At 37.5% G+C, this 24,643-nt stretch overlaps 1 protein-coding gene across 2 annotated transcripts in view; it reads right to left on the bottom strand.

Moving 5' to 3' along the window:
- Window positions 1–14,875: 14,875 nt before the first annotated feature.
- The window catches only part of DPP10 (dipeptidyl peptidase like 10), a 637,668-nt gene continuing 627,900 nt past the window's right edge, over window positions 14,876–24,643 (bottom strand). For both annotated transcript variants that reach the window (XM_059704650.1, XM_059704651.1), the window contains exons 22-26: window positions 23,589–23,688; window positions 23,277–23,335; window positions 23,092–23,164; window positions 18,414–18,487; window positions 14,876–15,972 (exon numbers count right to left, since the gene is read on the bottom strand). In XM_059704650.1, the coding sequence (XP_059560633.1) occupies window positions 15,835–15,972; window positions 18,414–18,487; window positions 23,092–23,164; window positions 23,277–23,335; window positions 23,589–23,688 (444 nt within the window). In that variant the 3' untranslated portion in view covers window positions 14,876–15,834. The remainder of the gene's footprint in view (window positions 15,973–18,413; window positions 18,488–23,091; window positions 23,165–23,276; window positions 23,336–23,588; window positions 23,689–24,643) is intronic.

Here is a 24,643-nt window from a genome sequence, read left to right as displayed (position 1 = left end):
AAGAAGGCGCTAAAGCTGCAGAGTGCCTCTCACATCAGCACACTGGGTAGTGTGTCATCTCCCCATGAACTGTCACCAGCAAGCAAGCAACCAACGCCCTCTGTGCTATAGCTACCTATTTCCTGAGCTATTTCATCAGAACCCCTTATAATTCACATTTGCTTCATTCTTTCCTGGTTTCCTTTAGAAAATACTATAAAATCCTCAAGATCCATTTCTTTCTTTAACGTGACTTTTTGGTCTTGTCCCCAGGTCCACAGGGCATTCTTAATGGCATTCGCTCTACTTGCGAGGATGGAGTATGAGCTGATGTGTATGGTTTGGGAGGGTTGGGATTCTCCAACTCCTCAGGCACTTTCAGTTCTTCTCAAATAATCACATTCAAATGTCTGTGCCTCACCTTTGACTATTTGGGTCCTGATCTTCGCCATGAAATTGTGTTACCTACAGACTTCAGTTTTTCTTTAAAATGCACTGTACATATCTCAGGATGCAGTTTTATGCTATCTCAGAGCATCCTTTTTGTTATGTTTAAGGAGAAAACATAACAAAATAAGTTTATATGACCACACTAAGTTGTTTTTCCTCCTTTGTCTTGTGTTTTTCCTAATGTCGTCATTTTAGAGGCATGAGAGGTAAACCTTTACTTCTACTGTGCCTACTTCACTGAGCACACTGAAAAGATTTCAAAGCAGCAACCAAAGCTCTGCTTCCCATAGAGACAGCTTTTATGTATGAGGATACAGAAAGGTGATCGCTCTACCATCAGATCACCGGCCCACTGTGAGCTGTGGGACCTGCAACAACCTCCGTGTTTGAACCATTGCCAGTTCAATAATCTCCAAGGCTCTCTGAGGACCTATTACTTAAAAATTAACTCCAATAACTATTTCAGATGGTATTCTTTTATTTTTTTCAAACTGCAAGCCACACAGATTAGACATGCTTGCTTCCGTTAATGGTGTTTTATTTTAAGAAAGAGAGAATAGACATGGCTAAGTTTTACAAGAAGGATAAGCAAGTCTCTTAAACTGGAAACTCATTCAGATCACAGTACTACCTCCAGCTATGCTCATTCCCAGGGATGTAGAGTCTAAACTTATGTTCTCTTTGAATCTCTTAACAGTCATATGTACTCATATATTTTACATACATGCACACACAAAAACACACACACTCACACACTTCTCTTGCGCCACAGCTTCTTATTTTGTCATTTCTCTCTTATGGAGTTGCCTAGATTCTATTGTCTCTATTCATGACTTGCTTGCTGTCACTTTTACAATAAAACTCACTAATACCTGTTTATGTTAGTCTGTCATAATCAAACATAGAATATTCTTACTAAGAATTTTTGTTTCAGATACCTCTTAATTTAATTGCTGGCCCAAATATCTCACTAGCTGCCTTAGATTTGGTATCCACTGATGCAAAACGTGAAAATCAAGACAAAATCACAGGACCTGATGTCCCGAGACATGGCCTGTCAGGAGGGTAAACGTGGCAGAAGAAAGGCCTTCTTAATGTGGTTCAGAGTGAACGTGATGAAAAGCCATTATGCTGTAGATATATTTGGGGATCCTGTTGATAAAATAAATGAGAAATTACAAAGAGAAAAACAGAAGATGAATGACAGATTTTTAACCTGAACAACTGGTGATTTGCAAGTCACTTTACTGTAAGAGAAAAGATAGGAGTAGAAAAAGATCAAGGGACAGCGCCAAATGTTGCTTCAGGCATGTTAAGTGTGAGAGGCTCATCAGACATCCCAGTAGATCTGCTAAATCAGCAGTTGGCATATAAAAGTTCACTGTGGAATGAAATTTATGACTATTAAGATTGTAGGAGACAGGTATGTATTACCATATGTAAACGTATGTGATGCAATTTTATAAAATAATAGCAAGAATAATAAAGTGCAACCTTGCATTTGCATAGTATTTTGTAATTCTTCAATGAGTGGTCACAATATTCTATCCTGATAACAATTATGTCATAAAGATAGTGGAGTTATTATCATCTTTTCATATGAAGAGACTAAAATACCACTGTGAAAGTGACAAGCACACAGATTTATCCACTTGTAGACCATAACAAATATGGGATTAGTAGTTGGATAGTCCCCACAAGCCTACTTGCTAACTACATTTTATACTTACAGAAAAATTAACATCAAGGAAGGACACAAATACATTATCAAACTTTATCAAGACTTCATACTCAGACCTGTTAACCTGAAAGAGAGTTGTATGAGGAAGAGATGTCTGTTTATGAGGCACTTTCAGAAGGTGTGATATTATTTACTTAGATATTAAGGTAATGTGTTTCTACAATTGATTCTCCGCCAGCATACATTACCAGGTATTCTTCCCTTTGCAAATACACCCGATTTTTAGAACATTTACACTGATGATACTAAGCCACAAGGCCAACTATTGGAAAAGATGAAAATATGTTTAATTAAAATATACCTGTGACTTGTCAAAAGGCAAAGGACAGGGTTAAAGTCTAGGTTTAAGGGATATGAATTAAGGAAATCATGTAAGTAGAAATTTGAACTTTCCTTTTCTTTCTTTTCTTATAATTCCATTTTCTACCCTATCTGTTAATAAGACAATTCCTTGACTATTAACTGCAAAAATGAAGATACTGTACCAAGAGTATTTTTAATACTGCTGAGCATAATTGCTTACCATCCCTTTTCACTTCTTTCGGTGTGTATAGCTTTGTTTTCTAGTGGGAATACATTCTTCTTTTCTCTTAGTTCATGTATGGCTAACTTTAACTACTGATTTAAGGAGAACCAGGCCTACTCATTCAGGTCATATAATTTCTCTGGCCACTAGAAATACTCAGCATATGGCAATAAAATACATAAACAATTAAAATGTATTAAGATCCTATAGAAATTAATATCTTAGAAATAAATACCATGTTCATAAAACTTGAAATTAAATGATTGTCTTTGACACTTGGTCTGTTTATATAAATTCTGCACTTTTACTGATACACTTTTTGAAAGAAAGATTGCTCACATATCATATTTGTCGGACTAAAGTGTTTCATTGGAAATTGGGGAAGTTGGGAGGCTACTTTGTTTACTGCCATTTCCAATGACATTTTTAACAGGTGAGATAAAACTATATTCTGGCAAATCACTAATTTATTCCACTTTAAATGTTCAACTGCACTTAAAGTTATAAATTAGTTTTTCTCTATATGTGTTTGAATGTAGTCTTTATTAATTCAATTAGGTCTCTCATTTCAGTAAATCAAAACATCTTTTCAGAGTATCTTCTGAATGTCTAGTTCTACTAAGTTCCAGGGGTGCAAAAATGTATAAAAATGATATATTTACTCAAGGGTATCACAGATTATATTTGCATATTAAGCTTCCTTTGGAGCTCTGGGGAAAATATGCTCTCACAATTTAAGATTAATGATGCAAATTGAGTAGTTCCTTTATAAAGTCTGATTGAATAATACTATTTCTTTTTCAAACAAATAATTTCTGCTTGCATATGAAAATTTGTTGAAGAGGCAAAGTTTGATAATAATTTTATTTCACTAACAATAAAGAAAAATATTCATATATAGATAACAAGAAGTCAGGCTACTTTCTTTTCTTTTTTCCCCTTTTTCTTTATTGATTAAGGTATTACATATGTGTCCTTATCCCCACATTGGCTCCCCACCCCCACTCATGCCCTCACCCCCCTGGTGTCTGTGTCCATTGGTTAGACTTGTATGCATGCATGCAAGTCCTTTGGTTGATCTCTCCCTTACCTCCACCCTCCTCTACCTTCCCTCTCAGGTTTGACGGTCTGATCGATGCTTCCTTCTCTCTGGATCATTTGTGGAATATAATGAACAACATAAACTGATGAACAAAGGCAGGCTACTTTCCATTCATTCATATTCTATCTCTTTTTATGCCTCCTTCTGGGGTTTAAAATTATCTAAATTAAGAAAATAATATAAAGCCAGGTTTCATGGAATAATATTCAGAATATTTAATCACAAGTAAGGGAAAGAGGTAAAAATACCTTTAATGTGTTTGATATTTTATATCTGATAACTTCCTAGAGGAATTTTTTTTTAAAAAAAAAACCTATCCTAAAAATTAAATATATTTTATAAAATAGCCAATTCAGAAAATGACATAAAAAATCAATAGCCTTTGTGTATACAAAGAAAAATTAGTTGCCGAGACCGGTTTGGCTCAGTGGATAGAGCGTCGGCCTGCGGACTGAAGGGTCCCGGGTTCGATTCCGGTCAAGGGCATGTACCTTGGTTGCGGGCACATCCCCGGTGGGAGATGTGCAGGAGGCAGCTGATCGATGTTTCTCTCTCATCGATGTTTCTAGCTCTCTATCTCTCTCCCTTCCTCTCTGTAAAAAATCAATAAAATATATTTTAAAAAAAGAAAAAAGAAAAATTAGTTATAAAAAAGAGGAGAACTGATTTAGTATAAAAATAAAAAGAACAAAAATAAAAATATCTAGGTTAAAATAAGATATGCAAATCCATATAAGATAAATTACAAAACACTTCTGAATGAAACATAAATCCAAAGACATGCTGTGTTATTTCTTAGGGAGGCTCAACGTTATACAGATATTACTTCTGAAGATAATTTATAAATTTAATACAATGCTTCAAAATAGGAGTTTTATCTCTATCATATTTTTGTAATGGGCACCAGGAAAAAGCATGAGGAATACATCCTGATAATCCTATGAAGTGATCTCCAGGCTTTATTTTTGAGTAAAAAAAAATAAAATAGGTGGAGAAATGTTTTAAATGTAACACTGTTTATTTAGGAAGCTAGAGATGAGTACTAGTCTATGTAAATTGTCAAATCATATGGTTTAAAATGCATACATAAACTGCATTTTTAAGTGTTATGTATGGGGGAAGAATAAGTTGAGGAAAGAGGAATAAGATATAATTTATATTTCTTTTTTTATATCTTTAACTTTGAATCATGTAAGTATTTTAGATTACTGATCAATACAATTGAGAGTAATAAGCAGAGCTTAAATGTTAAAAAATGTAAAACCAATAATTCTAGCTTTATATTGAGTGTAAAGCTTAATTATACTGAAAGCTTTTGTTCCAAGTGATTTTTAAATGCAGTAATGTGTTATTATACTACAAGGATTGAAAAAAAACACACAAATTACATAATATGATTTACTAATCTTATTATTAGTGGCAAGGTGGGCATGTTTTCCCTGAGATTGTAATGTTGAATTATTGATTGGAATACATTAATAACTATTTAGATTCATTAAGAATTCAAATGAGTACTGAAGTGAGGACATATATAAATTTTATTTTAAATTATAATTTTTAGCTCTGCTCATGAAAGAGCTTAGAAACAATGATCAACCCAGTAACAACGAAAACTTCTGTTACTCAAATTATAATGCATAAATATAATTTCATACTCTAAGTAACCAAAGCTCCAAGTCTGGAGAAAGAGATATAAAGAAAACACAGTATATTTTGTCATACCACAAAGAAAAGAATTACCACAGGCTGCATGGATTATGCCAAAAGAACTCAGGGACCAACTTAAAGAGGGTCCACTGTATAACAAAAGCATGCTTTCAGCATCAGTTAGTTTAATTACTTCAATGGATCAAAATCCATGAAGTATGTTTAAATTTGTTAAGTTCATAAAAACTTTAAACCTAAATTAATTCCTCAGTAAACTTGGAGAATGATAGCAAATCAATTATCTTGAAAAAAATTAAGGAGAAAACTGAGTCACATGCCATACTTTTTTTGCATGAACTGTAAGAGACTATTTAGAGGCAATAATTTTTCTTTATAGAAATTTTCAGCCCTGACCGGTTTGGCTCAGTGGATAGAGCGTCGGCCTGTGGACTGAAAGGTCCCAGGTTCGATTCCAGTCAAGGGCATGTACCTTGGTTGCAGGCATATCCCCAGTAGGAGGTGTGCAGGAGGCAGCTGATCAGTGTTTCTCTCTCATTGATGTTTCTAACTCTCTATTCCTCTTCCTTCCTCTCTGTAAAAAAATCAATAAAATATATTTTAAAAAAAAGAAATTTTCAAATTGACTGTGAATGAGGAGATACAAGATATAAAACTTTGGAACATTTAATGAACAAAAGGATCAAGCTAAGGGTTATAAAAAGTTTGTAAGAGCACAAAGAGACAAACTCACATATGACTTCTATGAAAAGACACACATAAAGAAAAATTATTTGTAAATTTTATGTCTGATAAGAGATTAATATCTAGAATATTAAAAAGGACAACCCAATTAAAAAGAGGCAAAGATTTTGATTCAATATTTTCCTAAAGATATACATACAAATAACAAATAAGTAAATGAAAAGATTCACAACATTATTATTTATTAGGAAAAATAAAATGAAAAGCATGAAAAAATTCACATCCAAAAGAATGGTTATAATAAAAGAAATATGGAATATATCAAGCATTGTGAGAATGTGAAAAATTAGAACCATTTGACATTGCTGGTAGAAATTTAAAATTATGCTGTCATTTTGGAAAACAGTCTGGCAGTTCCTTAAAAGTTAAACAGAGTTCATATACATCCAAGAAACTCCTCCTAGGCACATAAGAGGAGAGTTGAAAACCTATCCACACAAATTTTTTTTTACATGAATATTTATAGCATCATATTCATAACTAGTCTCAAAATGACAAAACACCAAATGTCCACTGAGTGAATACAAAAATGTGCTATATCCAGATAATAGGATGAAATTCAGCAAAAGAACGAAGTATCTCATATTAACGTAACCAATGGACACAGACACTGGGGCAGTGGGGGCTTGCCTGGGGTGGGAATGGCTGGGGGTGGGGGAGCAATCAGGGAAAAAGGAGACATATGTAAAACTTTAGACAATAAATAAAAAAACAATAAAAAGAAAAATATCTAGTATTACACAGAGATGTAGTTGGAAAAGAGTATTTTAATACCTTTTGTGGAAAATTGTAATTACTTTTAAAAGTACATGGGGGATAAATAATGATGGAAAAAATAATGAAATGAAATAAAATTCTGCACACAAAAAATGAAGTATTGATACATGCTAAATATGGATCAACTTTGAAAACAGTACATACACTAAGTGAAATAAACTAACCACTAAAGTCCATATTTTGTATGATTCCATTTATATTAAAATTCCAGAATAGGCAAATCCATAGAAAAATAAAGTAAATTAGTAGTTTTTAGGGGCAGGGTAAAAGAGGCATGGAGGGTGACTACAGAAAGTTATAATGTTTCTTTCCAAAATGGTGGAAATATTCTGAAAATAGTGGTAATGTTTGCATGACTTTGGGGATATACTAAAAAAACTTCTGAATTGTACACTTTAATAAAGTGAATTGTATGATTATGTGAACTGTAGCTCATTAAAAACAAATGTAAGAAGAAAATCTAGAAAGCATCTAGATATTATACTTGATTAAATTAGGCTCAGAACCGCAAAGGCTTTGTGAAATCTTCCTTTTGAGTAGAAGATCAAGGTGAAGATCAAATAAAGGGTGTGGCCATCTATTGCTGCAGATGGTCTAAATTCGCCACCGATACTGTGAGTGTTAAGGAAAGAAGCTCTCATACCCTATCTCTCAAAAGATTGTGTATATTCTTAAATTATGCTTTTAAAATAATTTAGGTGTAGTTACTGGCTGTAGACCTCTTTGAAACGAAATGCATAAGAAAACTACTCATTTTTTAATATTAAAAATATATGAGTCTATCTTAACCAGCATTTGATTGTTTAAGACTTAAGTTATTTGGGTATAAGGCAAGAGACCGGGTAGGAAGGCTGTGTTACTCCTAAAAGCATCCCTATCCATCCTTTCTTCATTCAGATGGGACTATTTATTTTGGTTATCCCATTATTGTTCCACTTTCTATGGAGAGAAAAAAAAATACTAATCATTTTATATTTCCAGTGTCTTCAGACCAGAAGGAGACTTAGATAGGCTTACTGTAAAGACCTAACCTACAGAAATCCTGGGTTTTGAGCTGGAAAGGGCTGGGCATGTGTCTCCTGAGGTGGGGTCAACATGTACTCTGTGTGGAGGAATCAAAGGAGCCAAAAGAAATGACTGATGTCCAGAATGGTGAGCTGCAGTGGCAGCCAGTGCTCCCTATATTCTCCATCTATCCCCCTGCATTTTTCAACCTCTTTGCTGTTAGGTTGGGATACCAAGAAGTGTGCAAAGAAAATGGGTTCCAAGCAGATGCAAGGAGTGTCATTTTTGAGAGATGGCGATTGAAAGCTGGCATTGTGAGTCTCGTTCAATCTTTTCTTCCCTTGAGGTTACAGCATGGAGTCATGTGTTCCTGTTAGCAGATAAGAGTAAAATCTCACCTGCCCACATATCACATCATGGGAGTGAGAAATAAAGCTATATTTATTTAAAATACTGAAATTTATTTTTTTTCTTACTGCACCAACTAGTATATCTTAATGCGACCAATCCATTGACTTTCAGTAACTCACCTAACTTTCCTAAGCTTATAATTTCCTCATGTAAATATTTAGATATTGATTGTACTTAATTTCTGCATATGCTTTAAAAGTGCAATAAATAGACTTGGCTGGTTTGGTTCAGTGGGTGGAGTGTCAGCCTGTGGACTGAAGTGTCCTGGCTTTGATTCTGGTCAAGGGCACATGCCTGGATTGTGGGCTCAGTCCCCAGTGGGGGACATGCAGGAGGCAGTCAATCAATGATTCTCTCTCATCATTGATGTTTCTCTCTTTCTCTTTCTCTCTCCATCCCCTCTGAAATCAATAAAAATATATTTTTTTAAAAAAGTGAAATAAATAAGTCTATTAATAAAGTTATCCTAGTTCCAGGTACAAATTAAGCAAATAGTTAGTTTTAGATATTATTAAAATAATAATTATTATTATTAGCTTCTTATTTCCTGGCAAATTACAAACAGGTTAGGATATAATGTAAATTACACATATTAAGAAGAGTAGTTATTGGGGCATTATATACAACTAGAGACCCCGTGCACGGAATTTGTGCACTGGAGGGGGAGGTCCCTCAGCCTGGACTGCGCCTTCTCATAGTCTGGGACACCTCAAGGGATGTCCACCTGCCAGCTTAGGCCCTATCCTCACGCAGTCCAGGGCTCTCACAGTCCAGGACCCTTTGCTCCTTAGTGTCTGCCTGCAGCGGAGGCGGGAGAGGCTCCCGCCACTGCTGCTGCATTCTCCAGCCATGAACTTGGCTTCTGACTGAGAGGCACTCCCCCTGTGGGAGTGCACTGACCACCAGGGGGCAGCTCCTACATTGAGCATCTGCCCCCTGGTGGTCAGTGAGCGTCATAGTGACCAGTTGTTCTGCCATTCAGTCAATTTGCATATTAGGGTTTTATTATTTAGGATGACAAAGAAAATGGAAAAGAATTTGGGGTTTAAGGAGAATTAAAAAGAAATCTAAGAGATATATTAGAACTTGATAAAAAATTAATAAGGATAAAATTCAGGAAATTTCCACACATTGTACAGATGAAGCTAAAAAAAATATATAATTTTGTACAGCAAAACTTTTCACTCCCTTCACTAACACGTTTCAACTTGGGGACAAAACAAAAGCATGCCAGTGGCGTGGTTTCCTGGGCCTAGGGAACGAGGATAGGACACTGAAAGGAAGGTTAGTAAAGCACAAAGAAAAAAACTACTTTGGGGTCTAAGCTGAGTAGAGGCAAAACTGAGTTCTGAAGTCAGGTGGTAAACTAGGGACAGGGGGTCATTTTATTTATTTTTTATTCTCTGGAATATTTCAATAGGATGTGAATTCTTTCCTTCAGCTAAAACAATGCTAAGACACCAGAAAATAAGAAAACTAAACTAAATTTTTCAAATCAGTGTCCCTTTGCCAGGGGTGATTTGGATGAGAAATAATTGTCAGAAAATAGCAGGGATTTACTACAAATTTCCCTACAATTGAGAGTGGGACAGGAAGCTGCGTACAAACCAACTGCTCAGTGTGACAGTGGGCCATAGAGGCCTTGCCACTTGGACAAAACAAGTACATTCATTGGGGACTATTTATTCAATGGGGATAACCATTGAAATAGCATAAGCGATATGGGGGAGGAGGGGGTTATAAATGACTCCATGAAAATTTAAACATGCTTGAATATGCCAGCATATTTTAGAAAATAATGACTCAGTGATAACATTTACACTAAAATATCCATTTATACATTAGATATGTCAATTAGCTTAAGTGTTAAAAAAAAAAAAAGCATCCTGATACTGTATCAAAGTGCATAGTACCTGGCGCATAGAAAGCACAACATATCTTTGATTTATTTCATAATTTGAAGCCAACTGTGAAGTTGCAATTTTCCATTTGTCTTGGCAAGAAACTTGACAATTTGTTCTCCCCAAAGGCTCAAAATCTAATTACACCATCCAGATCATTAAAAGTCACACATGCTGTCCTGAAGGGATAGAGGGTGGAGTGTAATGAGAACTACCCCCATTAGAAGCGCATATGACAGGGGAGGCTGTGTCACCGTGTTTCCTCAGCAGGCCTTTCTTTTCCCCTTGGAATAGGCCTTCCGCAACCCATCAATCAGGAGAATTTGTCGTGTGACTAGCAATTCGGGCCGTACAGAGATAATCAAACCCTTATAAATTGGGTGATAACAAATAAAGCCTGCAAAGTGGGACCGTTAACAGAGCAATCGCATTTCAGCACTGCTGGCCTGCAGTGGAAAGTGTGTCAATGATGAAGAGGGGAGGTAAAAAGAGAAAATATCAGCGAGGGGTGAGTGTACTAAGTCTCAGGAACAGAGAGTGTGTCAGATGCTTAGGGTCCTCTGGGAAGGAAACCTTAGACACCATTGAATGAAGGGTCTGTGTAAAACCCCCAGCCCTCACTGTTCACTGCTTTGAGCTGTGCACTGAGCCTCAATGCCAGCAGGAAGGCCCCTCTTGCCTGTGTTTGGCAATCCCAGTCGCTTCGGGGCATGCATCCACTTTCCTACCAGTCTTACTTGTCTCATCCTCAATAAGAAGGGTGGCGATTTCAGTTGCGTGACTTTATATCCAGGCTAGGCGTTTTCAATGAAAGCCTGGACAAAGGGACTTGAAGGGAATTGTGAAGACATGTGGAGAAAATTATCTTTCTTGATAAAAAGAAATAGGTTGCCTCTCTATATGTGGATATTGCTGTGAAAGGACATATTTCCTGAGGCACCTGCAGTTATCTGGAAACCAATGGAAGGGGACAAATAATAGACTGAAGGCAGAAAAGAATAAAGGCAGGAGGAGCCTGGAATTTGATTCCCCCATTGATCTGTTAGCTACCCCTAGACGCACCCAAGTTTCGCTCTTTTTAATGTGAGTAAATGAAGGCTCTTATCATGTAAGCCAGAGCTTCTTAAAGTGCGTGCTGCATACAAACCATTTATGTGCCTTGTTACCATTCAGTTTCTGACTTAGGAGGCTTGAGTAGTACCTGAGAGTCTGTGTTTCTGGTAAACTCTGAGTGATGTCCAAGGTGCCCACATATTGGGTCACTAGTATTTAAAACACCTTTACATTTATTTAGTTACTTGAAGCCAGATGCATACTGTATGGTGACACAGAAAAGCAAAGGACTTGAATGTTAAATCTAACGTAAAGAGGAGCACAATGAACCTTAGGAATTCACCAGCTAAAATAATCATAGATTGTAATCATAGATGTGTGCATGGACTTTGAGGTCATCACGGTCTGTGTTCAAATCCTGATTCTGAAATTTATACACGGTGTGACCCTGTTGGAACATTATTTGGCCTCTCTGGATCTTGATTTCTTCATCAAAGAACACCACCTTCCATTCATCCATTCACACAGTTGCTTTGAAGAGTAGTTGAGATAATGTGATAAAAAGCCTAGACATTGAACAAATGTGTGTTCCTTTCCTATGATGCTACTAGAGGCCTGGTGCACAAAATTCTTCAAAATTCTTGCACTGGAGTGGGGTGGGGTTCCCTCAGCCCAGCCTGTGCCCTCTCGGAGTCCAGGACATCACTTCGCAGTCCAGGATCGCTCGCTCCTTACTGCCTGCCTGCTTGCTGCTCCTTATAGCTAGGCTGCTGCTCCTTAGCGCTGCTGCAGAGTGGGAGAGGCTCCTGCCACCGCCACCGCTGCTGCACTCACCAGCCATAAGCCCAGCTTCGGGCTGAGTGGCACTCCCCCTGTGGGAGCGCACTGACCACCAGGGGGCAGCTCCTGCATTGAGCCTCTGTCTGCCCCGTGGTGGTCAGTGTGCCTCATAGCTACTGGTCATTCTGGCCATTCCGCGGTAATGGTCGCTTGGTCTTTTATTATGTAGATTGGCAGTATGAAATTCTGTATTTCCAAGCTGCAATCATGCCAATGATTTAAAATGGTGCTAGGCTTGATAGCAAAGGACAGATGTAGTCATCAGCACAGACACTCCTTGTAATCAAGATGCTGTATCAAAAGCCTGTCATGCTAGCATTAGACTATCTTAAATTTGATTGAAAGTCTAATAGAAAAATAATAAAAATTGTTCTTTGATATGACTTATAAATCCTTTTTAAAAACCTGCCTACCTTGCCTCTGATGAGAGAAAAGATTTTTGAATTTGCAGCCTCTCTCTTCCAAAATTGCTGAAATATTGCCAAATAAAATGAGCGTAGGTCTGATCAGTTGTCAAAAAAATCTGTTGCCTATTGCAGGGCCCTCAAACTTTTTAAACAGGGGGCCAGTTCACTGTCCCTCAGACCATTGGAGGGCCGGACTATAGTTTACAAAAAACACAAAAAAACTATGAACAAATTCCTATCACACTGCACATATCTTATTTTGAAGTAAAAAAACAAAACGGGAACAAATACAATATTTGTATTTGCATGTGGCCCATGGGCCATAGTTTGAGGACCCCTGGCCTATACTGATAGAAAATTGTGAGGAATGCAATTTTCCTAAGTCGAATTGTAAATAGGATTGTGGATGTCAGAGAAGCTTTTAAATATCACAACATGCTTTCTGGATTTGCAGTGTTTGTGCTCTTACTGTGATTTGAGAGCAAATCCATCTCAGGGGCCCACCATTTGAGGACAACGGCTTAAGCAATTCTCCTTATAGTAAAGATCAATATTTCAGTTATATAATAGATCTACACCTGGCCTCTGCAAGACTCCCGATGGGAAAGATGTCTATGCTAAATATCCAATCAAGAGAGGCACATCTCAGGGCTGAGATTCAGGTTTAGAAGAGCATTCTTTTCCCAGATCCTGTCAGGAAACGCAAGCAGATCAGCAGCGACTTCTTCGTCTATAGGTGTTGAGTTAGAGCCCTACATGGAGGGAATTAGTGAAACAATATTTTTGCCTTCCAAAATAGGTTCAAAACATTATGTGTTTATCTCCGTGGATGATTTAATAGCACTTACCTGTTTTATTTTACAATTTAGCTTGACATTTTTTAACTTTAAGGGGAAAATGTCACTTGGAAAGCTTGCTACTGGAGTTCTAGGAACCTCTTGGAATGCATCAGTATCCTCAAAACAGCGGGGTTATGATCAAAGACAAATGTATAACTGGGAAAGTCCACTTGCACAATCCCTCTAGTATCTAGTGTCTGTGTTGGAGAGCATTCCTTTACCTAAAATGGCATAATTATTTGAACTCAAAATATCACCCAAATGAAAAATGTCCAGCTTCCTGTGAAATAGTGTGCCTTCCTTTGAGATCTATTTAGCCTTAAAGGTGAAAGTGGGTTCCAGACAAATATAATGTCTTTCACATTATAAATTGTATTAAATTAATTGAAAAATAGATAAACATTGATAATAATAAAACAGGAGAAGTGATGAACAGTAAAAGGTAAATACGCTTTAAATGTTACTCAAATAGACATTCAATAAAACCACATCTTTCAGACAACATAATTATTTGCATCATAAAAATCTCTAGTGATTGAAATTTAAAATATTGATTAAAAACCTTCCGTTGGACTTTAAATCAGCTTTAAAAGAAATTTCCATCTTAATAAAATAGGCAAAACTTTCCTTTGAAATATCACAACCTTTTTTTAATGTGTTTACTATTCTTGAGAAAGACCTGAAATGAGTCTTTCAGAAAAGAGCCTTTCTCATTTTAAATTGAATTCAATGGAGCAGTGAGGACACAATTCCAATGCATTCAGAGGAAGAACGGAATATCCCCAAATGACTCACACATTTCCAAATACCCAGATTTGGGGGTTGACAGAATAGGAGCAATTCTGTGGCATTTTTAAGTTGCCTCCTGGTCTTCTAATGTCATGTTTACTCAGCCTGTACTAAGGAATTTTTAAAACCACAAAAATATAGTATATTACCTAGATTTAGCTTAACTTTTCCAGACTTTTCGATATCATCTGGACGATCCTTAAAGTAAAGTGCGAAGATACTCTGACTTTAGTCACCAAATTTAATCCCCTCATGACTTACGTTGACTTCAGACAGTGAAGTTTATTTTACTTTCTCAGTTGCTTACTACTGCAAGTTAGCACAGACCAGGAATGAATGCGTCTTGTGCCTTCATCTCAAGTTAAACAGCAGACACTGCTGTTTGTGAACTTTTCATCAATGAATAAAAAATATCTCATTTCTAACTCTAGAAGTATTTAAATTAAACAGTAACAGGTGAACTGGGCAGGCACCAAATACTAAATAGGAACTAGCAAAAGAAATAATCCAGCTCTTTGCTTTTACAATGAAAAAGAGATGTGATTCTGAATTGAGGGAGAGAAGTAAAAGGACCAAGTGTTTTTAAAAAAGCCTTCTCGCCCAAAGAGCAAAATAGTACTCAGTGGCATTGCATTGTTAACAAAAGTTCTTTATCAGAAACTATAATTTAATATTTAAGTATCTAATGTACAAGTGACAAGGTATCATATCCAAATAATTAAATTGCAACTAGAAAACTATTAACCACTAAAAACGATACCAAACACAACCCAAACATTTAGAGGAAAGCAATAGCTAGAATTTGAATTGAAAAAAATGTTTCATCATATTTGGCTCATTAAACAAAGCTTCCATTATAGCCTGTAAAAGAGCATTTCTTCTAGTTCATCAAAAGTTTATCCTTTGTAGCATGAATGACATGTAAAGATAAATTTATTGATTGCATATGCACAAGTGTGTATATATATTGTTCAACACACACGTGTGTGTTGGTTTAACAATATCATATCTACTGGTAACTGGCTGAACTTTGGAAGGTGCTGAAATCCATATTTCTACATGACCTTTGACCCATTTAACAATGCTTTTTTTTGTAAACAGAAATTACATAAAATAGCCTCTTTTTATTAACTGAATATTTTCTTATGCATAATAATAGGCAATGAAGGAATTGCACTTATTGTAAAGGTACACTAAAGTGTTAGACTGCTGCTCAGCCACCAAAGATCAGGGACTGAAGTACTGATATGTTGTGCATTGTATTCAAAGATGGTGGCCATTAAAATTAAAATGAGAACAACTAGTTACAGAACAAAGAGGGGATAACTGAAAAAAACATGCACTATTCCTACTTTAATGCAAAACTAATTTCTCCTAAGAAACCAACCATTTGACCTTCCTTACACAAAGAAACAGGTTCTGCACCCTTGGCAAAACAGTAGACTTGGACATCTGTATTCAAATTCTAGTTTATTGTCTCTGAGTGTGCTGTTCCAGTGTCATCTCCTCAAGCTGCCCTTGGAATTCTGCAGCATCTACAATATTACAGTCTCTTGGTTAGATTTCATTGAACCTCAATATCCCCTTAGTTCTATATAGAGTCCATTATTCATCTTCTTCTTCTGGTTCCTGTGGTATCATGGATATTTCTTCCTTTAAGCAATCACTGAAGAATCTGAGGATTGTGCTGTAGAGATGATACTTGCTCTTTTCAGATATGCTATGACCTTCATCTGGATAGACCTAAGATGTTGAGGAGAAAGAAGATTTAAAGTTACCAAAGCAAGTATTGTCCCTCAGAACCCATTCTTTTTCATCAAATGACAAAGAAACTTCAGGTTATAATATCTAACCAAAATCTCAACTAATTCCATGCTGAGTTCTTTATATAAAAATTTTTCCTTTTACCCTAACCGGTTTGGCTCACTGGATAGAGCATCGGCCTGTGGACTCAAAAGTCACAGGTTCAATTCCGGTCAAGGGCATGTACCTTGGTTGCGGGCACATCCCTAGTAGGAGGTGTGCAGGAGGCAGCTGATCGATGTTTCTCTCTCATCGATGTTTCTAACTCTCTATCCCTCTCCCGTCCTCTCTGTTAAAAATCAATAAAATATATTTTAATTTTTTTCCTTTTTATCATAATCATATCATAATCAATATTTAAGACAGACTACAATTTTAATGTATTTAAATTGAGATTTATTGGGGGAGATATTAGACAGTTTCTTCATAAGTATAAGCTTCTGACCTCCCTTTTCTTAGCCTGTTTAATTTAGAAAACTTGAAATTATAAATTCATTCACTGTCCTTTGAAATGAATGTAAATCCTCTTTCAGTTTATTGACAGTTTTACAACCCAGGAAATGTCTTTCTCAAGGACTGGAAACCATCTCTTTGACATATAAGCATTGAAGGGAAAGCACCCCTATCTCACAGTCTCTGAGGGAGGGACTTGTCATAAAGATACAAGAAAGTTTACGTTACCTTTTGGTAAAGCCAAATGCAAGTGGACTATGAGTTCCTCCTCCCTAGCTTCAAAGCTTTCTCCGCCCTTTATTTCAACAAAGTTGAATTTAGTCTCTCTCCCTTATTGCAATAGTCTTGAATAAAATCCTCCTTGTTTGTTTAACCTTGTCCAATGGAATTTTCACTTTGACAATATAAAAGACATTAGTGACTTTTTCCCCCAAATACAAATACAAAGGCTGCCACATTAATTCCTGAGTAAACATTTTTAAATGGTGCCTTGGTGCCCTCTGAGTAAAGCCACATACTCTTTCGGAGTGTTAACGGTATGACCCACCATCTGGTTACCTATTCACCTTACCCTGTCATCATGCTAACACTGGTTCCTTGGTTTTAGATATGCTGAACTACTTTTAGTTCTTCCAAATGTTGAAAAATTACAATTAGTTTTATTTCCTTCTTAACTCTTCCTTCAGACTGAAAGTCCCTTGGTCATATAAAGTATGTCTTATTGACCTATCTAGCTTAATGACTGTTGTAAAGTAAGTTCTTGATAAATATTTATTAAATATGGTTGAAGGCACAGATCTAAATGGTTTTTTAATCTCTCCTTTTTTTCTCATAACATTTACTGAAACCACTCCTCCTCCCAACTTTTTAGTATAAGAGTGATGAAAAATGAGGAAAAGACAAAGGGACTAGAAGAAATAGAATTATTAGTTTAAAAGAATTCATTATCAGTGATTTTGATGCCATTGTAACGATCTCATTATTAATTAACAGGAAAGGAGTAAAGGGAAGACTAGATAACATAGGTATGTCATTTATACAGAGAGCTGTCCTTTGGCACTCTCCAAGGCTGTTCCCCACCGATTGATGCGGGGAGGGACTGGGCAAGGCAGTTTGGATGCATGCCCAATAAGGTCTGAGTGACGTGAGAAGATGCTTACCTATCTGTCCAGTCACACCTGGGAATAGGTAATTAGCAGGGATAGGCATGGCCACTGCAGGGGCATGAAGCCTGAATATTTAAACTTCTGAACAAAAGGGAGTTCCCTCACTCCTGGCTCTTGGCTCTTAGCTCTTGGCTCTTGGCTCTTGGCCCTCTTGGAACTCCTGCTGCAGGCGGCACATTCCCCTGCACTTGCCCATGTAGCCCACAGCCATGTGAGCTCCACATAATGGCCTGATGGACTTTGATTAGCCTGGACGCTGAACTGGACCCGCTGCAACATGGGACAGAAGCTCTGGATACTGCCTCTGCTTTTGGCTTTGCTGAACCTACAGCTGCCCTCTTTCAGGACTGGCTTGATGGAAATGGGGCATTAGAAACTGAGAAATGTAATCCATGCAACCAAAGTCTTCTAAGGCACTTCGTTCTCCCATGAGGCTTCTGAAAGTGCTCATTTCAGCAGTGCCCCAAGAACGCCCTCCCGCCAGCACTAGAGAAATTCCACTCATGTATTCCTCCCATAGCAGCATGAATAAAAGTCTCAGGAGAAAGACATTGCATAAGACTATTACACAACTGTAAAGCATGAGCTGATCCACATTCTCAGCACAATTAAGAAAAAAATAAATAAATCTTTGATAGCTACAAACACAGTAAAAATAATAGCATTGGGGGATGGAGTAGCACAGAGGTTGTGTTCTGATCTCGCAACTAAAAAACCTAGGTAGGAAACCACATCAACACATCTTCTAAAAAAGTGGCTTACCTGCATAGTATAATTCACTTCAGCTTTTATTAGGTGTTTTATTAATTCTGCTGAGTGCTGGAAATGAACTTTTGCTGCAAGAAATTAAATTGTGACATTTGAAGAAGTATGTTTATAAGGATAAGAACATTTTATGTCTTTTTTCCCCGAAAAGATTAAATATTTTACTTTACATACATTGCACATCTAAAAGACTTACACCTGGCTATGATAAAACTTTGAGCTTCCCCTTATAAAAAAATAAACTGAAACAGGAGCTACTAGGAAGGTTCTGCTTGTTATACAGATATTACTTAGACTTACTTTATTGGTTATCATTTATCATTTTTAATTGTACACATTTTATACCATTATAAGAATTTTAACATAGTGAATACTTGTCTGGATAATAATACAGCAAACCAATTTCTGTTGCTTTCTGAGGATGATCAGGGACCAATCTCAGTGAGATACTGGCATTCTGTTTCATTTTAAATTAGAAAAGAATACCCCATGTTGAGAAAAGAGAGTACACATCTCCTTATTCAAAGGCTAAATATTTAATGCGGATCATGCTGGTTCTCCCCTTTCCTTCTAAAGGTCCAAAACTGAAGTAAGCAGCACAGCAGGCCAGGTAGAGAGTAGCTCTGGCCCTAACCAGCTTTGAACACTTGGAGGAATCACTCAGATCTCCGTACAGCACTTTGCTCACATGCTGCCTGCGCCATTCATTCCGACGCTGTGTACCTCTTCAAATGTCTGTAAATAACTTTTAAGCTAGCATTTTTAACCTGTCTTTGTAAAACTAGGGCAGAATTATCAATAGTTTAAGATCCTTCATAGCTCTAATTCTATGATACTGAATAATACTACTACCTAGCAGAAAATAAAAGCTTCCTAATGGTCATTTCAATCTTTTTAAAATCTTCCCAAGGTCTTTTCCAACATCTTCCTATTGTACTTAGTGGGGAATGACCATGTCATCTTTGAAGAAGTTTACGACTCGCTCTGTAACTTTAAGCTACTAGAAATGCTAATGAAGAGGAGCAGTAGCTAAGGTAAAATGATCTCTCATTTTCTTTACTGTGGGATAACATTTTGGAAAGAACCCACCATTTCCTGGTATGGATAAGGTTGAAAGATACATGTATAAACTAGAGGCCCAGTGCATGAAATTCGTGCACTGGGAGGGGGGGCGGGGAGTCCCTCAGCCCTGCCTGCACCCTCTCCAATCTGGGACCTCTCAGTGGATGTCTGACTGCCAGTTTAGGCCCAATTCCTGTGGGCAGTCAGACATCCCTCTCACAATCCAGGACCAATGGCTCCTAACCGCTCACCTGCTTACCTGCCTGACCACCCTTAACCCCTCTGTCTGCCTGCCTGATTGCCCCTACTGCTCTCCCCTGTCAGCCTGATTGCCCCTAACCACCTCTGACTCAGCCCCCACCATTGTGGCTTTGTCCGGAAGGAGAACTGGACAACCGGAAGATGTCTGGTCTAGCTGGTCTAATTAGCATATTACCTTTTTATTAGTATAGATGGACTTTCCAAATGGATTGTTTTCCTGTTTAGTTTCTAGTGCGAAGCTCATTGATAATTGTCATTTGACCCCTTCCTAAAACTAAACATTTAAAGTCTTATTGACTGATTGAACTAATTTGCGGGTATTTTTTGAGGAAAACATCAATAATGGTTTATTATAGCGTCAATGACTGAGCCACAAAGCCCATAGGGAGTGTGCATGTGTAGTGTATGTGTGAGTGTGTGTCTGCGTACATAGACAAATACACAGGTGCATTTGCTTTAACGTGATGAGTGCTGAATCTCTGCTTGCATTTTATCAGATGGGCGAAGCATCAAGCCATGACTGAGTCAGACAGGAATGATGATTTACCTCAGTAGCTGCAACGTAGTGATGGAGAAACTTGAATAGCACTAATACACTCTACAGTGATTGCTAGATGTAAAATAATTTAATCCTGAATATAATTAATTGCTGCAATTGAAGCTTCAGAACACAATAAGTAAGATTATCAATGTTGGATTCAAATCCTCTTTCTATGAATCGATACTTGTGTGATTTTTGGCAAGTTATATAAATTTTATAATATTTATTTTCCTAATTTGTTCAATAAGAAGAGTGATAATAACTGCAGTATTTTTGTAAAAAACAGGTAAGATGATATTAAAAGTTTTGGGCACATTTTATGACTGTCAGTGACTGCAAGAGCTCTGCTCAGCACTGCTGCTCTGAGTTGCTCTGAGTTCATGTATTCCTCTAAATTCTTCCCGACTATGTGCTATCTGTTGGGTCTAAGCCCTCTGCTGAAGGGCTGGACCGTCTTGAATGCCAAATGGTAGATGGAAAAGCCATGAGAAGTTGTGGGTGTATAAGAATGAGTCCTTATTGCAGAAGCCAGTGGCCACATAGTCATCAGACAAGACAGTCCTTCACAGCAATCCCATATCGGCAGCCATACGCAGGCTGGTAAATACTTATCTTTCCTACACAGTAGCATTAATCTCTGTACCTATAGCTATTATCTGAGCAGCCACATGCTGCCTCTAAATTCACCACCTGGCATTATAGCAGTATCTAAACTCTCTGGCTCAGCAGCTTCTCCCGTCTCTCCTGCCCAGCTCTCACTCTAGCTGGTTAACATGGTAGCTGTATCTGAGCTCTCTATGAGCTCCAGCTCTCAGCTCCTCTGAACTCTGCTCTCTCCTGCACCCATAGGAGCTACATTCTCTGTGCTGACCGCCTCTGCTTCTTACACTAGCTGGTCAATAACCTGTATATTACTCCAGAGACAAAAACGGCTACTTGCCAACAGTGACATCAATCATTTGGCTATAGAAGGGCACAGCGTACTGTGAGATTACTGTGGCCTTGCAGCTGTGTATGGTATCTTACTTAACCTAGGCACGGTTAAGTCCGGTGTATTGACAACAAGGCCTCTGTGCTTTAACTGGCCTTGACCATAAGGTGCCTCTGGCCTGGTTCCCATAGTCACATATAGTCAATACTTAATAATTGCTACTTATTGTTATTGCTATTATTATTCGTATAATATCTTAACACCTTAGAACAAAAGCCTAATGTCCTTCAGAATGTTTATGCTCTCTTTTATCATGTTTCACCCAACACAGGTAGGGTATCATGTAGGTTTGGGTAATATTTTTATATTTTATAGTAGTTTTAGATTTTCAGAAACATTACAAAGACAGTACTGGGAGTTCTTGTATATACCTTGCCCAGTTCCCCTATTACTAAGATTTTACATTTTTATGGTATATTTGACAGAACTTAGAAGCATTTACACATCATGTCTCTTTAAGCTTTTTTGGTCTATCAGAATTTTTAAGGCTTTGTTTTTGGTGACTTTGACAGTTCTGAGGTATTTGATAGAATGTCCTTCTTTTGGGTTTGTCTGATGTTTTTTTCTCATTGTTAGAATGGGAATATGTGGGGGTTTTTTGTTGTTGTTTTTTAATGAAATTACATACATGGTGCATACTATCAAAGTGACTTGTCACTGTTGATGTTAAACTTGACCACCTGGCTGAATGGTATTTGTCAAGTTTCTGTATTCTAAACTTACTTTTTCTCCCCTTTCTATACAGTGCTCTTAAAGCAAATCAGTAATTTCAACCAGCTCTAAAAGAGGGGAGGAAAGAGAGTTAAGTTTTCCCTCTTTGAAAGGGAATACCTAGATAAATTATTCAGAATTCTATCTAAGGGAGATTTGTCTCTTTTCCACCACTTACCTATTTACTCAAATACATATATAGTATACTGAGCTGAACACTAATTTAACCATGGCCTGACATGCTTGAAAGTTAAACTCAAGACCTGGTATGATCTTTGCTATAATTCTTTTTTAGTTATATGCTATTTATAATGGAGTAAAAATACTTAGGCAAGGCAGGTTGAACCAACAAAAACAAGTTCAAAATTTAGGAATTATTAATTCAACGCTTTGACTATCCTTGCTCACTTGCCAAGTAGTGCAAAATAAATTAGTTTCCTCCTTGAAATTGATGTGTGGGGTTTTTTTTCTCGTTTTTTTTCTCATCTCTGAATGGGGCTATGGATAGTCAGCCCTCTGTTATAAAGTTTTACACAGAATAATAAAAAAATATATAAGTTCTTTATGTGACTATAAAATATTATTAATTACTAGTAATATCAGTCACATACATTTCCGATGTTTAATGTGACAAATGAGAGGTGTTAACAATTTAAGTGTGTAGCTGCCTCAGAATTTTATCTCAGTGCTGTCCTATTATTTTCTAGGCTAGTGTCCTGTTGAGGTATGCTAAATAACACCATAGAAGTAGTCACTAGCCACTAAATTAAGTAAAATTAAAAATTCAGGTTTTCAGTCATTGTAAACACATGCTTATGAACTATGCTTCTGAACCACATGTGGCCAGTGGCTAGTGTGTCCAACAGCAAGGACTGAACATTTCTATCATCCAGAACATCGTATCGCATAGCGCTGCCATTGCGGATCACATCTTCCTCTATTATTAGTCCTGACTTCCTTTTTCCCACTTCCCGTCATGCATCAGATTGTGTGCCACTCTGCTCTCTTCTTTAGTAGGTTTATATGGTCCCCTTTGAGCAAGTCCTTGAATGTACCCCTTTGTTCAAGTTCAGACTCCATCAATGACTAGCAGCAAATATAATACTTACTGTCAGCAGTCCCATGAATTATTAATATATTTTCTTCTTTTAAGCCATGGATATTATGTAGCACACTTGATGCCTAGAAAGGGAAACAAAAACACCTGTATATATAGTTCTACCTGTATTTACATTTTTACTGAGTTTTTAGAACAGAAATACTATTTTTTCTTAATTATTTTTAAATTAGTTACCTGGTATGTGCTTTCTTCTTTAGATGGCATACCAAGGTATCTTTCAGAGAAAGCTGAAGCTGTGACCCAAGAAAACAGAAATTTAAGAATAAACTAAAAACAATTGGAATAGAATAGTTCATTATTCAATTTTTATATTTCACATTTAATTGTCATACTCCAGCAAAATTGATTAAATTAGAGAGAAGATAAACAGCTATAAACATCTCTGATAACACATGATAAATGAACTCAATTGAGCTCCTTTGCATTAGGATTTTGTTTTCTACAAATCAATACAGTGTATTAGGTCATTTTATAGAAAGTACTCACCATACAGCTTCAAGTCAGTGATGGGTGCAATTACTGATCCACATTTGAAAAGCTTTTCATCTGATTTTAAGATCATTGATGCAACATAGCCACCATACCCCTGGCAAAAAAAATGAAATGATATATATAATTTTTGTAGATATTTTTATCTTCAATCACTATGTTTGGTGATCCACATATCACGTCTCATTATGTCCTAACATGAAGAAAGAATCCTATATAATAAAAGCCTAATATGCTAAGTGTCCAGTCATCCAGTAGGCCGTTCAACCAAGCAAAGTGTAATATGGTAAGGCCACTCAACCACTCGCTATGACATGCACTAACCACCAGGGGGCAGACACTCTGACTGGTAGATTAGCTTGCTGCTGGGGTCTGGCTGATCAGGACTGAGCAAGATGAGTTGGAGATGCCCTGGAGCCCTCCTGTAGTCCCTTCCTGGCTGACCAACCTCCCACATCTCACCTCAGCCCCAGTTGTGCACCGGTGGGGTCCCTTAGCCTGACCTCCGTCTTCTCATAATCGAGGACCCCTTGGGCAATGTCGGAGAGCCGATTTCGGCCTGATCCTGCAGGCCAGGCTGAGGGACCCCACTGGTGCACGAATTTGTGCACCAGGCCTCTAGTATACTAATAATACAATTGCTACTAATCTATCCTATCTAATAAAGAGGGGATATGCTAATTGACCTTCATGCCATCACAAAGATGGTGGCTCCCACAGCCAGTAAGGAGGGAATATGCTCATTGACTGCCTTGCCCTCAAAGATGGTGGTGCCTACAGCCACAAGATGGCTGGCAGGGGAGGGCAGTTGGGGGGACCAGGCCTTCAGGGGAGGGCAGTTAGAGGTGACCAGGCTGGCAGGGCAGGGTAGTTGGGGGTGACCAGGCTGACAGGGGAGGGCAGTTGGGGGTGATCGGGCTGGCAAGGGAGTGGTTAGGCATCAATCATGCTGGCAGGGTAGTGGTTAGGGGTGATCAGACTAGCAGGCAGAAGTAGTTAGGGACAATCAGGCAGGCAGGCAGGTGAGCGGTTGGGAGCCAGCAGTCCTGGAT

The sequence above is a fragment of the Myotis daubentonii genome, chromosome 7 (assembly GCF_963259705.1).
Source record: "Myotis daubentonii chromosome 7, mMyoDau2.1, whole genome shotgun sequence".
Taxonomy (NCBI): domain Eukaryota; kingdom Metazoa; phylum Chordata; class Mammalia; order Chiroptera; family Vespertilionidae; genus Myotis; species Myotis daubentonii.
This window is presented reverse-complemented; position numbering and strand designations above follow the sequence as displayed.